Raw genomic sequence first — 16,578 nt, 5'->3', positions numbered from 1 at the left:
GCTCATTTGAACACATACATTTCTACAATGATATAGGTAAAACAAACAATTTTATGCTTGGAGGCTTGACTCACTTTTCTGGTAATATGAATACTTTACTGGCATGTTTGACTTATGATAATATATAAATAAAACACTAGTGATGTATTTTCAGTAGTTGCTAGTAATCACAAGAATGTTTCAATTTTCTCAATATTCCCAGTATGGAAAATACATACAACTCACTTCATCTATTGGCAATTAACTGTTTCTCCATCCATGTCTGAAAAAAGTTGGAGAAAATATTGTATATTGGTATAAACTAAATAGCATAGATATATCAAAGAATGAAATATTTCAAATGTGAAAATATTGATAATGCTAAAGGCTTATTGTTATATTTTTCAATCACTGACTCAAATCCATCATTTTCTTTTGAATATAGGAGCAAACAAGTATTTATCTATGCTCATTGTACAGCTACTATATATATATAAAACTTGTCCCACCAGTGTCCCATAATTCCCATTATTTATCCTATGAGGCTTAATTATTGCTGATACTGAAGCAGTACTCAGTGTACAGTGTATGAAGTTGTTTAATTTAGTAAAATAAATTTTCAAGTGAGTGTTTAAATTAGACTGTGTGATTCAGTTGATGTGTGTTCTTGAAAAGGTGTTAAGTTAGTGCTTGTTGTCCCATTGACAGCTCCTTTGTACTCATAGCCCCAAGCTCAACATAAATAGTTTTCATTCTGAGGTTAACCATCTCTGTGTTTTTTCTTGATCTTTGTCAGGCATCCAACCATGTGACCCCCACACATGCTTTAAAGTCTAATCCTAAAACCACAGCAGGGGAAAAAAGAAAGAAAGAAAGAAAAAAAAAATCCTGATTTTTTCATTTCTATAGCCAACATTCTGTTTTTTCCCCATGTTCCCTTGCTATTAAAAAAAAAAAAAAACAATTTTAGGCCATTATAAAAACACTTCAGATAATGTATTTTAATTAGTGCTGTGAGAGTGAATTTCAGTTAACACTATTCAAATTTTCATAGTCCTTATTTCAGCTCTAGCTGCCATTATAGAGACTTAAGTTAGGATGCATTTTTCATTTCCTCAGCTGAGTTTTGAAATAATGCCCCTTTTTACTACTCTCAACATAGCCAGCAGTTTTCTACATGTGACAAAATGACTTGTCAAGGCTCAGCTTCACTATGATGCAGCTCATAAAGCCTGCAATGTTTAGCTGACTTTAGTTGAATTTATGGTCACATCTGTGCCTAGAAAGGCACAAAACAATACACAATATAAAAACATTTCACTTTTTAAAATCCTAAAATGAGGCAGAGGCAATACAAGTCAGAGAGACTGTCAGGTCATTGACTTCATAAAAGCTTTTGTGGATGGATCTGTGAGGATACTGTAGAGAGTACAGAGGTTTTCAGTTTCATTCCTGAAGGTCTACTGCACTGTTTTATTCTACTCACAACACACCCGGTCCATCTGAAGGATGGATTAATAGTTAGATTTGAGTAACTTGGATGCCCATATCATAGGCAAAACCCACAACTCTAAATGAGTTGAATTAGGGTTAAGCTCCTTAACATAGAAAGTAATTTAATGAAATCCATGCCTCCTGAGCCTGTGTATTCTAGTATTCATTTAATGTGTGGTAAACGTTTCTTAACATTGTACATGCCACTCATGGACAAAATTCTACTCATCTTTACATAAAGACTGTCTGCAGTGTGGGACACTTCATATAAGAATAGTAACACACCCAATTAATGGCACTCATTAGTCACATCATATGTGCTGCAACCTTCACTGTACATTTGCAGCATACAAACTCATAACCCAAAGTAAACTATATTTAAATGAGGCACATGTATTTTCCATATAGTGAAAGCCACAAGCCATGTTGCACTCTTCTGCCTCATTAAACCAGGGAGACATTTGAGCTGTCCTCCATCCCCTGCCCCTGCTGAAACTTGGTTAGACCTTGAGAGATTTGTCCAGCAAAAAATTTGATGCTGCTTATTTCACCATACAATTAAACATAAGACAGTTAAAAGTATAATCAGCTCATCATTCTGCTGGCTTTATTCTTATAAAGTGCAGCTTTTGTCAGGTTGTTTGCAAATAAAACAGCAGGTATGGTACACAGTGGTAGCATTAACCCAGACACTGAATTGGAAGAAAAAGTATAGCATTGTCTGCTTGTGGTTTTGATGGTGAAGTTTTGGCAAAAAGGTTAGCACTTAGAGTACTTGCACTGGCATTCCATTGGGTTGATGCTACTTTTTGCAGTCTGATGTGCTCTTTTGTATTCCACACCATATCTCAAATCAAGGCAATTCAAAAAAAAAAAAAAAAAAAAAAGGGTATAATAACAAAAAGCTTTGAGGGATGGTGATCTCACTGTTTTTGGAATGCACAATGTATCAGTTTTATAGCAGATAGCATGGCACTGACCTTGTTGAAGTCACAGAGGAATTTCCCAAATGATGATAGCTTTTGCACACTTTCTCACTTCCTCTTGTGGTTCATGCCAGTGCTCACTTAGCTCTGGTAAACCTAGCTGCTCACACAATCCATTCAGTTTCTTCATTTTTCCACCTTTTCCTTTTAAGATACAGGATCTGGGCAGTTTCAACATTAAAAACTTGACGGCATTCATGTATTTGACTGTCAAAATGTGTCTTTAAATGTGAACAACATCTGAATAAAATAATTGTTCTTTTGCCTAAGGCAACTATAAGCTAAGCTATTTTGCCTAAGGCAACTATAAGCTAATATTTATTTCTTGAATGAAGTCTAAATCAATCTTTGAGCTGGCTAAAATGATGTACACAAAAAAGCATATTCAGTGTACCCATAACTATAGGAAATCAAGCAATCATTTAAAAAATGTGATATAGACTGAATTTCACTTACACTATTGTGTCAAAACTAACATAAACCCTTTCTCGTCTAGACGTTGATTCCCCGAACAACCTGGTCACTAGGAACGTAACCGAGACCACAGTGTCTGTGATGTGGGAGAAGGTCCGTGCTGAGATTGATGGCTACATACTGACCTATAGCTCTGCTGAAGGCTCCAGCCAGGAGATCCATGTGGGAGCAGATGCCACTTCCTACCAGCTCACATCACTGAAACCTGGGGTGCTGTACACCATCTTTGTCTGGGCCTACAAGGGTTCCCGTTTGAGCAAGAAGAGCTCTACTGAGGCTGTGACGGGTAAACCGTTCCTCTCTCAGTTTTTCCTTGCTGGTTTCCTATGTTGAGGGAGCTTCTTATAGTTCTTTCATCTTCACACTCTCTATGTAAATAGTTCACTTTTTCTCTGTAACAAATTCCTTGCTGCTAAATGAATAGGACATCTTATGTTTATCTCCTTGCTATTTCCTGCTTGATGCTGCTATTTTGTTGTGAAACTTCATTAGTATTATACTGGAATTCACCTGTGCAGCTTTTAATATTTCTGTCTCTGCCAGTGAGCTTGAGCTGTCCCTCAATTCTTCATTCTTTGTGCTAGTTGACAGCATGTTGCAACTGTATACACATGAGCTAAGTTAGATAAAAGCTCACAAATTAAAAAGACAACTATTTAGTTAACAGCTAAGTGAGGTCCTACTATACAGTATCATTTGCTATTTGAAGAATTGTTATACTTTTTGTTATTTACACTTCTGACCTTAAACCCAAGCACTGGTAAAATGGTATCCTCAAGATAGCAGAAGTGATCTCTCCAAGTGCTATCTATAACCCAGATGCTTAAGTTCATTATCAGCTAACCCTACAGTATAAGCTACGTATATAATCTATATTACAGTTCCTCTTGTGGTTACCTTCTTGTAATTGCCATTATGCCATAAGTGTTAAGATTTGAGAATTCAGTACGTTTGTTGCTATGTTATTATATGTGAGCAATAAGTTACAGGGACCAGATGGTACAGATTCAATCAGTGGTAGGTCTTCCTGTGGGCTTTATTCAATGTTTGGAAGATAAGTGAAACAGATGTTGACTAGTCTCATAACTCAAATGGCAGGGTGCCTCACGGATCTGAGAACAGGGAATAGAAGCCCTTGAGGTGCAGAAGTTCTGATGTTTTTCTTTCCTTTTGCTCCCACATGACACACACACTCACATACACACTCACGTATATGTGTGTTGTGACTCTCACACAAGACTGAGGGAAAATACTTTAATACCAAGCTACTGCATGTTATTTTTACTTGAATTTACTGTTCCATGCTTTGAACAGTTAAGGAAGGTATTTTTGAAATGAAAACAAACATTAAAAATTCAGTTAAGACTTTAGTTCAAGTCACACAACTGTATTATCTAATTAAAAGATAACTATTGCAAATGTAATCCCCCCCCAAACTTGTCACTTACAGCAGACACATATTCATAATAAACTTTTGGATGGAGCAGAGGACCAAAATAATACTGTAAAGTGTTACACCTTTGAATTTAATGTAGTGTGATTGGATAATATATATATATATATATATATATATATATATATATATATATATATATATACACACACACACTGATCAGCCATAACATTAAAACCACTGACAGGTGACGCAAATAACATTGATTATCTTGACATTATAGTGCCTGTCAAGGGGTGGGGTATATTAGGCAGCAAGTGAACAGTCAGTTCTTGAAGTTGATGTATTGGAAGCAGGAATAATGGACAAGCGGAAGGATCTGAGTGACTTTGACCAGGGCCAAACTGTGAAGGCATCTCCAAAACAGCAGGTCTTGTTGGGTGTTCCCAGTATGCAGTGGTTAGTACATATCAACAGTGGTCCAATGAAGGACAACCGATGAACCGGTGACAGGGTCATGGGTGCCCAAGGCTCACTGATGCACGTGGGGAGTGTAGGCTAGCCCGTCTGGTCTGATCCCACAGAAGAGCTACTGCAACACAAAGTGCTGAAAAAGTTAATGCTGCCTATGATAGAAAGATGTCAGAACACACAGTGCATCACAGCTTGCTGCGTATGGGGCTGTGTAGCCACAGACCGGTCAGAGTGCCCATGCTGACCCCTGTCCACCACCGAAAGCGTTGTGTGTGCGTTGCTTACTTGGGGAAGAGATGGCACCAGGATGCACTCCGGGAAGAAGGAAAGCCAGCAGAGGCAGTGTGGGGCTCTGGGCAATGTTCTGCTGTAGTGATGGGTCGTTCTTGAACGATTCGTTCAGTTTGAATGAATCTTTAATGTGACTTGGGAAGAACGAGTCGTCTCGGGGAGTGATTCGTTCAGTCGCGCATGCGCAACATCCTATAGGTTCTGTACTGGAATTAGTTAACCTGTTTCGAGTCTTTGGGTCTGAGTCATTCGTTCGTCACGTGACAGCCCCTTACAACCTTCCTAACAAACGCATAGTAATTATTATTATTATTATTATTATTATTATTAAAACATAACACCACAGATCTTCAAGAAACAGTAACAAAAACATAGTGACAGAAATGGACAGACCTTTATTTATTTCTAGGAAAATGCTTATTACACATCTTTTGATAATTTTATGATAATTCCTAAATATGATCCAACATACAAAAAATACAGTTTTACGTTATAGTATTACTGACTGAGGTACTGATCCGGGAAGTGGTCACGTGACAAAAGAACGAACGACTCGAAAGACTCAAGAGACTTGAGAGATGAACTAATCAATTCCCTTTCCGGCTCAGACTGCATTGGTTAAGCTTATGGGGCTGTCACGTGATGAACGAGCGACTCAGACCCGAAGACTTGTCAGGTAAGAGGGGAGGTGAGCTAATCATAGACTAAAGATCCAGGTAAACAATGAATTAATGTTTTCTGTTTCTTATAGCATTATAGTTTTGTCTTGTTTGTAGTGTGATCAACGTTTGCGTATGTAGTAGATGTGTTAGGGAAGTAACACGTAACATTTTAATTATATTTTGCTAAAAATGAACGAAATGAACGAAATGACTAGAAAAAAGATTCGTTCATTTTGCTGAACGAGACTCAAAGGTCCGAGTCGGTAAAATGATCCGAACTTCCCATCACTATTCTGCTGGGAAACCTTGTGTCCTGGCATTCATGTGGATGTTACTTTGACACCTACCACCTACCTAAACCTTGTTGCAGACCAAGTACATCCCTTCATGGCAGCGGTATTCCTAATGTCATTGGCTTCTTTCAGCAGGATAATGCGCCCCTGCCACACTGCAAAAATTGTTCAGGAATGGATTGAGAAACATGACAAAGAGTTCAAGGTGTTGACTTGGCCTCCAATTTCCCCAGATCTCAATCCGATCGAGCATCTGTGGGATGTGCTGGACAAATAAATTAAATCCACCTCGAAACTTACAGGACTTAAGGGATCTAATGCTAATGTTTTGGTGCCAGATACCACAGCACACCTTCAGAGGTCTTGTAGAGTCCATGCCTTGAGGGGTCAGATTTTGGCAGCACAAGTGGGACGTACACAATATTAGGCAGGTGGTTTTAATGTTATGGCTGATCAGTGTATATACAGTATATACATACATATATATATATAGAGAGAGAGAGAGAGAGAGAGAGAGAGAGCATTAAAAGCATGTACAAATAGCTTTTTAAAACAGTACCACCTAGCACTAAACTTCTCTACATTTACATTTATGGCATTTGGAAGATGGCCTTATCCAGATTGACTTATTATGGCCTATAGGACTCTGTACTATGCTAAGCTATGACTTGGCAATATACCATAATTTTGTTTAAGAGCTTGGTGCTGAGTAAAAAGGCAATAAATCCTGGACTCAAAATTAAATTGACAAGAGATTCCAGTATAGACTGTAAAATATACTTATATTTATACATATACATATATAACTGTTACTGTTTCCTCTTTCTAGTTGAAAATTCTAGAGAATAACCTTAATGTGCAAAGATAAAACACAAACAGACATCTATAGTTCATTAATCTTGACATCTCTGTAATCTCAGGACTCAGATGGTGGGTCATTATTTTCATCCCAACTCCAAAATTCCTTCCTTTTGGTTGAATGCATGCTACAATATATGCTGAATATATGCTATATCACTATGAAAAGAAACATAAAAGTTAAAAATGCTGCCAGATTCTGCATCATTCTTTAACATGCTATAAACGCTTTTTCAGAACTAGATGCACCTACTAATCTCTTGGTCCAAGAAGTGACGGAGGACTCAGCGATGGTGTCATGGGACAGAGTCCAAGCAGAAATAGATGGCTACATACTGAGCTACAGCTCTGCTGATGGCTCCAGTGATGAGGTGCGAGTGGAAGCAGACAGCACCTCCTACCAGTTCACTGGTCTGAGGCCAGGAGTTGTATATACAGTCTACGTCTGGGCCATCAAGGGCTCTCGCTCCAGCAGGAAAGCTACAACACAAACTGAGACAGGTTATTAAGTGTCTTGCATAATTTTCTTTATCTTCTGATTCATGAATGAGATTCTGGTTCATGCTATTGAGTCCATGGATTCAAACATTCAGTCTAAAACATTCAGGATCTAAAACATTCAGTCTCCAAATTAAATGTGAAAACTTTGGTAAACCACCCATATAATTACCCTGGAATTTTTAGCTTTTTTACCAGTTGGTCAAAAATTGATTGCTGTCTATTATGTTCTTCTTTCCTCTGTCCAAAAACATCGTAAATTATCATAATGTCATTTGAACAAAGGGATTAACTGCAAGACAATTTATAAGAAGTGTCATGTGTATTACATTTCTATGGAAAAAAGCTGTACACTTAGGGTGCAGCTAAAAAACATTCAAATACTGACTTTCCAATATTTTCTCTAAAGTACATGTTCCAGAATTACAGCTATTTGGTTAAATGTAAAGCTTTTTCTTTCCACTGATAAGCTATCACAACATGGACCTACAGTGCATTAAAATGTTCTACAGCTGGCTTCTTAGAACAAGATGCACCTATTAATCTTGTGGTCAGAGATGTGATGGAGGACTCAGCGATGGTGTCATGGGACAGAGTCCAAGCAGAAATAGATGGCTACATACTGAGCTACAGCTCTGCTGATGGCTCCAGTGATGAGGTGTGACTGGGAGCAGACAGCATCTCCTGCCAGTTCACTGGTCTGAGGCCAGGAGTTGTATATACAGTCTAGGTCTGGGCCATCAAGGGCTCTCGCTCCAGCAGGAAAGCTACAACACAAACTGAGACAGCTTTCTGAAATTTCTCTTGCAGTTCTCTTGGAAAATCCTCAGGTTATTTTTTTGTTTTTTGCTTACAATCATAAGAGAGATATAAAAAAAAAAACTGAATCCTATTTTTGAGGTAAATTATAGATGACCAGCCTTAATATTTAAGGATCAACTAAAAAAACTCCCTCTATCCATAGTCATTATTGGTTTTAAATTGGATCTTAATCTCAGAATCTCTCAAATCTGAGATTTTCAGACATGATTCACCTACTGTGGATTTCTGAAACATTCATTTCTATATCAAAGGGTTAAGATTGATTAGTACGTCACTGGAATTTAGCATTTGACATTTAATAAATTTGGAAAATTTGGAAATATAAGTTTGCTCTTTCTTACATTATTTATACCTTGTTAAAACATACACTGTCATGCCATTTTAACAAACTGATAATTGGAATATACTTTATACAGTATATGCTTTATATCGCACAAATCTATAAATCTAAGGTGCATAAAATATACAGTTGTCTATTTTTGTCAAAGAATATGATCCATAATTATAGCCGTTTACTTAAACATCAAGACTTTCACTTCCACAGAAACGCTGTCAAAAGCTAAATGCTGCTCATTTGGTTTATATACAGTAAATTGGTGTTGAAGTAGACGGTCCTACTAAACTCTTTTCTGAATTGAAGTAGACGGTCCTACTAATCTCTTTTCTGAGTGTCATGAGAAAAACAGACAGTGAATGATGGTTACATAGTGAGCTACAGTTTTTCTAACTGCTCCAGTGAGGCGGTGTAAAAGGGAGCAGACAGCACCTTCTACCAGTTCACTGGTCTGAAACCTGGGGTTTATTCGTATAACCAATGTCTCTATGTAGTCTAACCTACCCATCTCTGCGGTGACTCTCATAATGAAGCTCATAATGACTTCAATTGGTTACATTTATTTGAAAGCAGACACTGAGTCTCTCCACAGCCTGAAATGTTCACCATCAAGCTTGCGTCATTACTACAGAAACAGTGGAGGTCCAGACACCATGGTGTATTTGTACATACACTCCCTTTTTATTATTTTATTATTTTGTATATACACCCCTTTCTATTATTTTGATATTTTTTATTTTCATTTTTATTAACCACCTGACCACGCCACAGTGCAACTCGTAGACCATTTGTCTTTGATTATTACAGAGCCAGCAATATGCTTTCATAAGCAGTTTGTGATCGTAAAATTCTTGTTTCAACCACAGTTTTAGTTTCACTTGGCTGTGGTGGCATACAGCATATGCATAGTGCATACTCCATTCCAGAACGTACCAGAGATATTTAATGGAAAACAATGAGAACCAAAACAAGACAGTTAGCACCTACTGGCTACACTAAAAACAATGAACAGTTCTACTTCTGTTTCCCAACTGGATGTTTTTCACAAATCTTGAAACACAGAGCTCACACAGAAATATTGTGGACAGGATTATAACATTACTTAAATTATTACCTGGTAACAGATGTAAATCTAAAAAACTGACACCTGAACTGAGTTGTGAAATAAACATAGAAACAGTCTGTACAATGCAAATGTGGAGACCTGTGACTACAAATTTGTAGTCTTGGACATACTCCTGTCTTGACATGTCCAGTTCCCCACATCACTGAAAAGCAGATAAGAGTAAACTTCAATTTTTTCTTGGTATTTTCAGAAATTGATGCTCCAAAGAATCTGAAAGCTATTGATGTTAAGACGGATTCTGCAGATCTAACCTGGAAACCTCCTCAGGCTCACATTGATGGCTACATTCTTAGTTACAGGCCTGATGACAGTAGTATGCAGGTATGTGGACTGCTACATATTTACATATACAGTACTTTTACATCTTTATATATCTCACATCTTCTGTATTGAACAGCATTTTGTTGCAACTATAATGGTAAATAGTACAACATCCATATGCAATGCCCCATTTTTTTCAGACTGTTGAGAAGAACTTTGTTGCAGGAGATACCAGATTTAGCGTCTCTGGTCTGGCCACAGGGAAGAAGTATATTGTCACTCTGATTGCCTATAGAGGCTCAAAGAGGAGTAAAGTGGTGGAGACCATATTTGTCACTGGTAAAGTTACACACTTATACCTTTATTATAGTAGTAAGGTGCACAGATGTATTGAATAGGTGAATCACTTCTATTATGCGATTAAACTGAAAGAAATTAACTATTTCTATTTACTATGTTATGTTTATTTTTTTTTTTTTGCTGAGGCCCTAGTAAGTGAAGGACAAAAATGAGGCCATAATAAGTAAAGGATAAAACCAGCATGTTAGTTTTATAGCACTCAAGTAAAAATAGAGGGTGGTGAATTAGAATAACTGTTTTTGCTTATGATGTGTTTCAGTATGGGCATTATTCTTGGCTTTTTTTTTATTGCCGTCATTTTAAAATTTTTAATGCTATTTTTGGTCTTTGAAGTAGGAGCAGCTTATCCCTTCCCTATGGACTGCATACAGATCATGAAGAATGGAAACATGGAGAGTGGAGTTTACAATATCTACGTGGCCAGTGACCGCAATAAGCCAATGCAGGTGTATTGCGACATGACCACAGATGGTGGTGGCTGGATTGTAAGTTAATGTATTGTCTGACAAATATAAAAAGCTCATGCCTGGTGAGCAGAGGACAATTCAATGAGAATTGAATCTCATTATAATTCATGCATCTTTTATAGTTTGTACAAATTTTCCCATTATGCATGATCCTAAATACATAAAGTGACAATAGATGAAAATGTGTTTCTTGACATTGTCTTTGGTTCTCTCTCTCTTTCTCTCTCTTTCTTAACCAAGGTCTTTCAGAGACGCAACACCGGCAAGCTAGACTTCATGAAGCGATGGAGACAATATATCCAAGGCTTTGGGGACCTGACTGATGAATTCTGGCTTGGTAGTGGAAAATAAATCTACAATAAAAATCTACAAATCTACATTTTGTATTGATATGAAAGTCACATTCAAACTTCCTATCATACCTGTTAGGGGAGAGCTAGGAACAAAAAGATACTGTCATTTCATACAGGGACTGACTGATGACATTTGTGATGACATCTGATAATTGACTGATGACTGATGACAAGTGTGATACGTATGGTATCATCTACTGTAATTTTTCTGGGTGGTGCTTGGGAAGAAGGCTGCAATTTAATATCAGGCACTGTAACTGTGTTGTGTTATCTAGGCCTGGAGAACATCCATGCACTGACCAACACAAGCACAAATTATGAAGTGCGCTTCGATCTGGGCCTCGGAAGCGAGCGTGCTTACGCTGTCTATGATGACTTCAAAGTAGGATCAGCTAAGCAGAAATTTAAGCTCACTATTGGCAATTACAGAGGAAACGCAGGTAGGGAAGAAAAATGTAGCCAGAAAATAAATACAAACCTTTTCTTATGTCTGGTGTAAATTACAGTATATAATACATTACTTGCTAATAACCTCTTTTTGCCATAGGTGATGCTATGTCCTACCACCAGGGCAGACCTTTCACTACTATAGATTCGGACAATGACATTGCCCTGGGTAACTGCGCTTTCACACACCATGGTGCCTGGTGGTACAAAAATTGCCACTTAGCCAACTTAAATGGCAAATTTGAGGACAACAGACACAGCATGGTAAGCTTTAGCTAAACAATACCTTTTCAAGGGAAGAGAAATGTTTTATGTTAGGAATTGTGCAGTCTGTGGTTTACTTTGTGTAGTCTTTGGCGTACTGAGACACTGACATTTGCTGCTCAGCATTTAAATACACATGTAGGTTGATGGCCAGCAGAGGGCACCGTCAAAACAGTATTGCCTCCAAAACTGTAAGGGATAAAAGGAGAACGTGATAATATGGAGCAGGGGTGCACAAATCCAGAACTGGACAGCTGTTGTCAAATTTGGTAATTACCATAATCACAAACCCTGAAGCTGGTGAACTAAATGAGGTGTTTTTGAGCAGGGTAATCCCCTGGATTACTCAGAACTGGAGTTGAACATCCCCGACAGAGGGAGAGGAACTTCAGTGCCGTGAAGCTATCCAGATTTATAAACCCTCACACCAGAAACTTTATCTGTGTGTGGGTAATAAGCAGTCTGAGTTCTGCAATCCTTTCATACAGCATAAAATTAAAATTTGTCTTAAGGTAGATGCAGAATGTAGTGTGACAACAGAAAATATAGGGGTTTGTTGTCATGTGATTCACCTGGCATGACAGTAGCAAAATATTCTTTCTGGTGATTCCTGATTGTTGTTTTTAAGAATGGAGTTGAAATATGGGATGGCTTTTGACTATAAAATATAAATGTAAGGTTTAAATTTAAAACTCACTTGTAGCTGGGACATTCCAGAATTGTAGGACAATTTAGGCATCAATACTTCTATTTAGTTCACATTTTCTGTTATGTATTTTAAGAAAAGAGATCATAAACCTTCAGAAAAATGTATTCATCAAGCTCAGGCATAAAAGATATATACATATATATATATATATATATATATATATATATATATATATATATATATTTTTTTTTTATTGGGGAAACATTTAAATTATTTAAATTAATTATTTAAATAACAATACTGTAAAAATTCTTGAGCTTGAAACATCTTTTTAGATTATTTTCTATTACAGTTGTACAATAATGTAGTTGAACGCAGAGTAACATGGTCTGCCAATGTGGGGTGCACAAGCCAGTAGGCAAGAAGTGTGCAGAACTACTGCTGTATGGAACAAAACAGTTTGTTGACTTTTTTTTTCGGGAAATAGACGGCCAATTTTCAAACGTTGGACCCACTTTCTGTATTTATCTCTGCATTGCTCTGCTTTCTTCACCTTCCCCTGTAGTTCCCGTAATTCCCTGTGTAATTTTTCTCTATCAGCTAATTTTTCTCTATTTCCTTCCATATTTACATTGTCTACAACACATATAACTACTTAGTTAGTTACATAACCATTTCAACTATAACATCACAGATGCAGTTAGAATGGTAAGCTAATATACACTGTTTTATTTATCTTACAGTTCTGATTTTTCAAGTATTTAATAAATAATGTAATGATAATTGTGGAAGGGTTGGCATAGTAGTAAAATAAGTAATGAGCATTTTTACTTATTGCAGAATTGCAGATTGTTGCAACAAGTATTCAGAAAACACTGTTTTTATAGTGTGCTTTAATATTTGACTGTTGCATTAAACATGTTCCTCAATATTTCCTTTCCTACACTAAAACTGCCACATTTTTATTCACCTTGAAGTCCCTGGTCCTGGCCTAACTAGACATTCTAGGTTGACTGGCAGTTCATGACTGACTGGAGGGGTGTTCAATCCTTCAAGTGCCTTTTTCCTGGCCTTACACCTATCATGAGCCTCTTTCCATTTTTTAATCTGGGCATGCTTCTCTCTCTCACTCAGATCCTTGATTGTTCTATTCTATCCTGCTTCTACATCTCGTCTCCACTTTTCTCTCTCTCTTTTGAGACAGTCCTGTCTCAAATTTACTCAAAAAATGATAACAGGGTTGTGCACTGATGCATTTTCTCAAGGAAAGATGCTAATATAGGAATGAAATGTCACTATCTAGATCATGACATCACATTTAATAAATTAAAAAAGAAAACTTTGAAGTAAGTACCTTTTTGCACTAATAGCGTTAGTAACAGGGTTGAGTTGCTAAGATGGACATAGGCAACCAATGCTAAAAGGATGATAAAAATAAAGAAAAAGAAGAGGGCACCTACCTGTCTTCTGGCCATGCTGTTAGCAAATGTCCTGATGATGTAATTTCCTGTTTGTAGTGTGACCTATTGTTTTTCTGTCTCTTTCATCAGGCTATATAACTTTCAGTAACAGGGTTGAGTCAAAAATGTGGGACTAATGCTAAATTATTATTATTATTATTTAAAATAAATAAATAAATAATATATTTTTTACACAATTAAAAGACACTTAAATCAACCATACCATGGAAGAAAAGAAAGATTTAACACTTATTTTATCTATAATATTTGACTTGTAATTTGGCCATCAACAAGACAGGGCAATAAAAAAATGCCTAATTTAGGTAGTGTACCTGAATTTTAACCAATATTTTGAAACATTTTATAAATTTTATTTTTATTTTGTTTTAAGATAACATTTTTGTACTCAACCAGTATTTTATTCTGTACTCTTGGCATTCTGAACATCTATTCTATGAAAATTTGTGGGTAGGACAGAAAATGTACTCTAATTCTGGAATGTCCCAGCTGAAAATCAGATGCAGGTATTGTTGCAAAATTAACCAACTTCTTTATAATATATATGGAATCCTCAGTTATTCTCAGAGGTGATCAAGAGCCCTCAGAAAAATCAAATTCAATCTTGCATGCATGTTTGTAGCAAATGCACACATATACAGTCAGGTCCAGAAGTATTTGGACAATGACAGAGTTTTTGTGATTTTGCCTTTATACACCACCACAATGGATTTGAAATAAACAATCAAGATGTGATCGAAGTGTAGACTTTCAGCTTCATTTTAAGAGTTTCCACAAAAATATGGCATTTACCATTTAGGAATTACAGCCATTTTAAGCAGAGTACTTCCATTTTCAGGGGCTCAAAGGTATTTGGACAATTGACTGACAAGAACTTAACTGACCAGGTGCGGTCCATTCCCTCGTTACTTCAAGACAAATGAAGCAGATAAAAGGTCCGGAGTTGATATCAGGTATTGAGCTGGCATTTGGCAGCTGTTTGTAATTCCTAAATGGTAAATGCCATATTTTTGTGGAACCTCTTAAAATAAAGCTGAAAGTCTACACTTCGATCACATCTTGATTGTTTTTTTCAAATCCATTGTGGTGGTGTATAAAGGCAAAATCACAAAAAACCCTGTCATTGTCCAAATACTTCCACATTTTAAACTATCCCAGTTAAACTTGTGTATTTCTTTATATACACTGGCTTTAAGAATATATGTGAAATAAATATATTACGGAAGATTTTGAGGAATATAATTTTATTTTACTACCGTTTTTTTTTTTATAAAAGTGTCTTTTTTTAAGTACTTCTTTTTTTCTGAAAAATATTGGTTTCAAAATGATTTGCAACCCCATCCATTTGCATTGTATTTGGTGAAGCCTCCTTGGAGATCCTAACATCTCCGGTTCTCTTACAGAGTTTTTTTTTTTTTTGTTAATGAAAGCGCTTCATCAGATGTATGCACCCATCTTCCAGGATATAACCCAATTTTATCTGTCTTTACTTAGGCAAAGTAGAAGCATCATTTAGTTGAGAAATAAGTAAGAATGTGACCATGATTTTCACTTCCTTTTGAATATCATTAGGTGGCTAAATTTGAATTTCTCTTGAACTTTTACCACTAGGGGGTGAACTGGGAGCCATGGAAGGGCCACCGCTTGTCCCTGGACTATACAGAGATTAAGATCCGCCCAGTGAACACAGCTAGCCGAAAGAAGAGATCACTCAAGAGAAAAGCAGCTGCCTAATGATCAGTAAACTGCAAAGTGAAATGACACAAAGAAAGTAGAAATTGTGATTAATCAAAATATCATATATTATCTCATTAAAAAAATATATGGGTGACAACTGGCCTTTACAGATTACAGATATTGATACAGACATAATTACAGATATTGTACAACTGTATTGCTTTATCTTAGAATAATGTCAAAAGGTCAAATGAAAAAAAAAAAATCAATATTTTATTATATTTGTCCGATGTAGCAACTTGTACAGTGTAAGATTATGGGATTATTCCCTAAACAGCTGTGGTATAGTTGGCCAATTTTCAAACTGTTAAGTGATTTCATATAGTCCCAATGATTCATTCATAATACAAGGGGCATATAAACTGTAAATTAGCTATATAATTAAAATTCACACATTATAAGTTCATTTTATCACCATTTCCTCATTTTACAATTATTACAGTGTTCAGTATGGAATGATGTCTTATAGATTTGAGGGGTTTTACCCCCCCCCCCCCCTTTTTTTCATTTTAATAGTATCTACTGCAATTATTACTTTTACATTTTAGACCTAAATGCTGTATAGTATGTATTAGGCTTGTAATGTTAACAGTTTGGATATGTACTGTAGGACAGTACTATAAAGTGATCTCACAGAAATAAAAGTTCTTGAAATAAAACATATTTTGGTATTTGTCTTTATTATAATGATGTGAAACAGTCTTTTGCCAACTGAACTTAGTGCCATGATTCATTGAATCATTATTACTATATGACAGCATCAATGGTGTGTGTTTACCAAAAAAAAAAAAATTGTACAAACCTTATTAAAACAATATTTTGTAATAGTTCTCTGAAATAGGTTTCATAGGTTTACGTTACTGGCAATATGTAGGTAA

At 36.3% G+C, this 16,578-nt stretch overlaps 1 protein-coding gene across 1 annotated transcript in view; it reads left to right on the top strand.

Moving 5' to 3' along the window:
* The window catches only part of tnn (tenascin N), a 28,169-nt gene extending 11,837 nt beyond the window's left edge, over positions 1-16,332 (top strand). Inside the window, exons 7-15 of the mRNA XM_026937257.3 lie at positions 2,956-3,219; positions 7,142-7,405; positions 9,875-10,005; positions 10,146-10,284; positions 10,639-10,790; positions 11,013-11,109; positions 11,401-11,565; positions 11,673-11,836; positions 15,575-16,332. Coding sequence (XP_026793058.1) covers positions 2,956-3,219; positions 7,142-7,405; positions 9,875-10,005; positions 10,146-10,284; positions 10,639-10,790; positions 11,013-11,109; positions 11,401-11,565; positions 11,673-11,836; positions 15,575-15,697 — 1,499 coding nt within the window. The 3' untranslated portion in view covers positions 15,698-16,332. The remainder of the gene's footprint in view (positions 1-2,955; positions 3,220-7,141; positions 7,406-9,874; positions 10,006-10,145; positions 10,285-10,638; positions 10,791-11,012; positions 11,110-11,400; positions 11,566-11,672; positions 11,837-15,574) is intronic.
* Positions 16,333-16,578: the final 246 nt, after the last annotated feature.

Source organism: Pangasianodon hypophthalmus, chromosome 4 (genome assembly GCF_027358585.1).
Source record: "Pangasianodon hypophthalmus isolate fPanHyp1 chromosome 4, fPanHyp1.pri, whole genome shotgun sequence".
Lineage (NCBI taxonomy): Eukaryota > Metazoa > Chordata > Actinopteri > Siluriformes > Pangasiidae > Pangasianodon > Pangasianodon hypophthalmus.
This window is presented reverse-complemented; position numbering and strand designations above follow the sequence as displayed.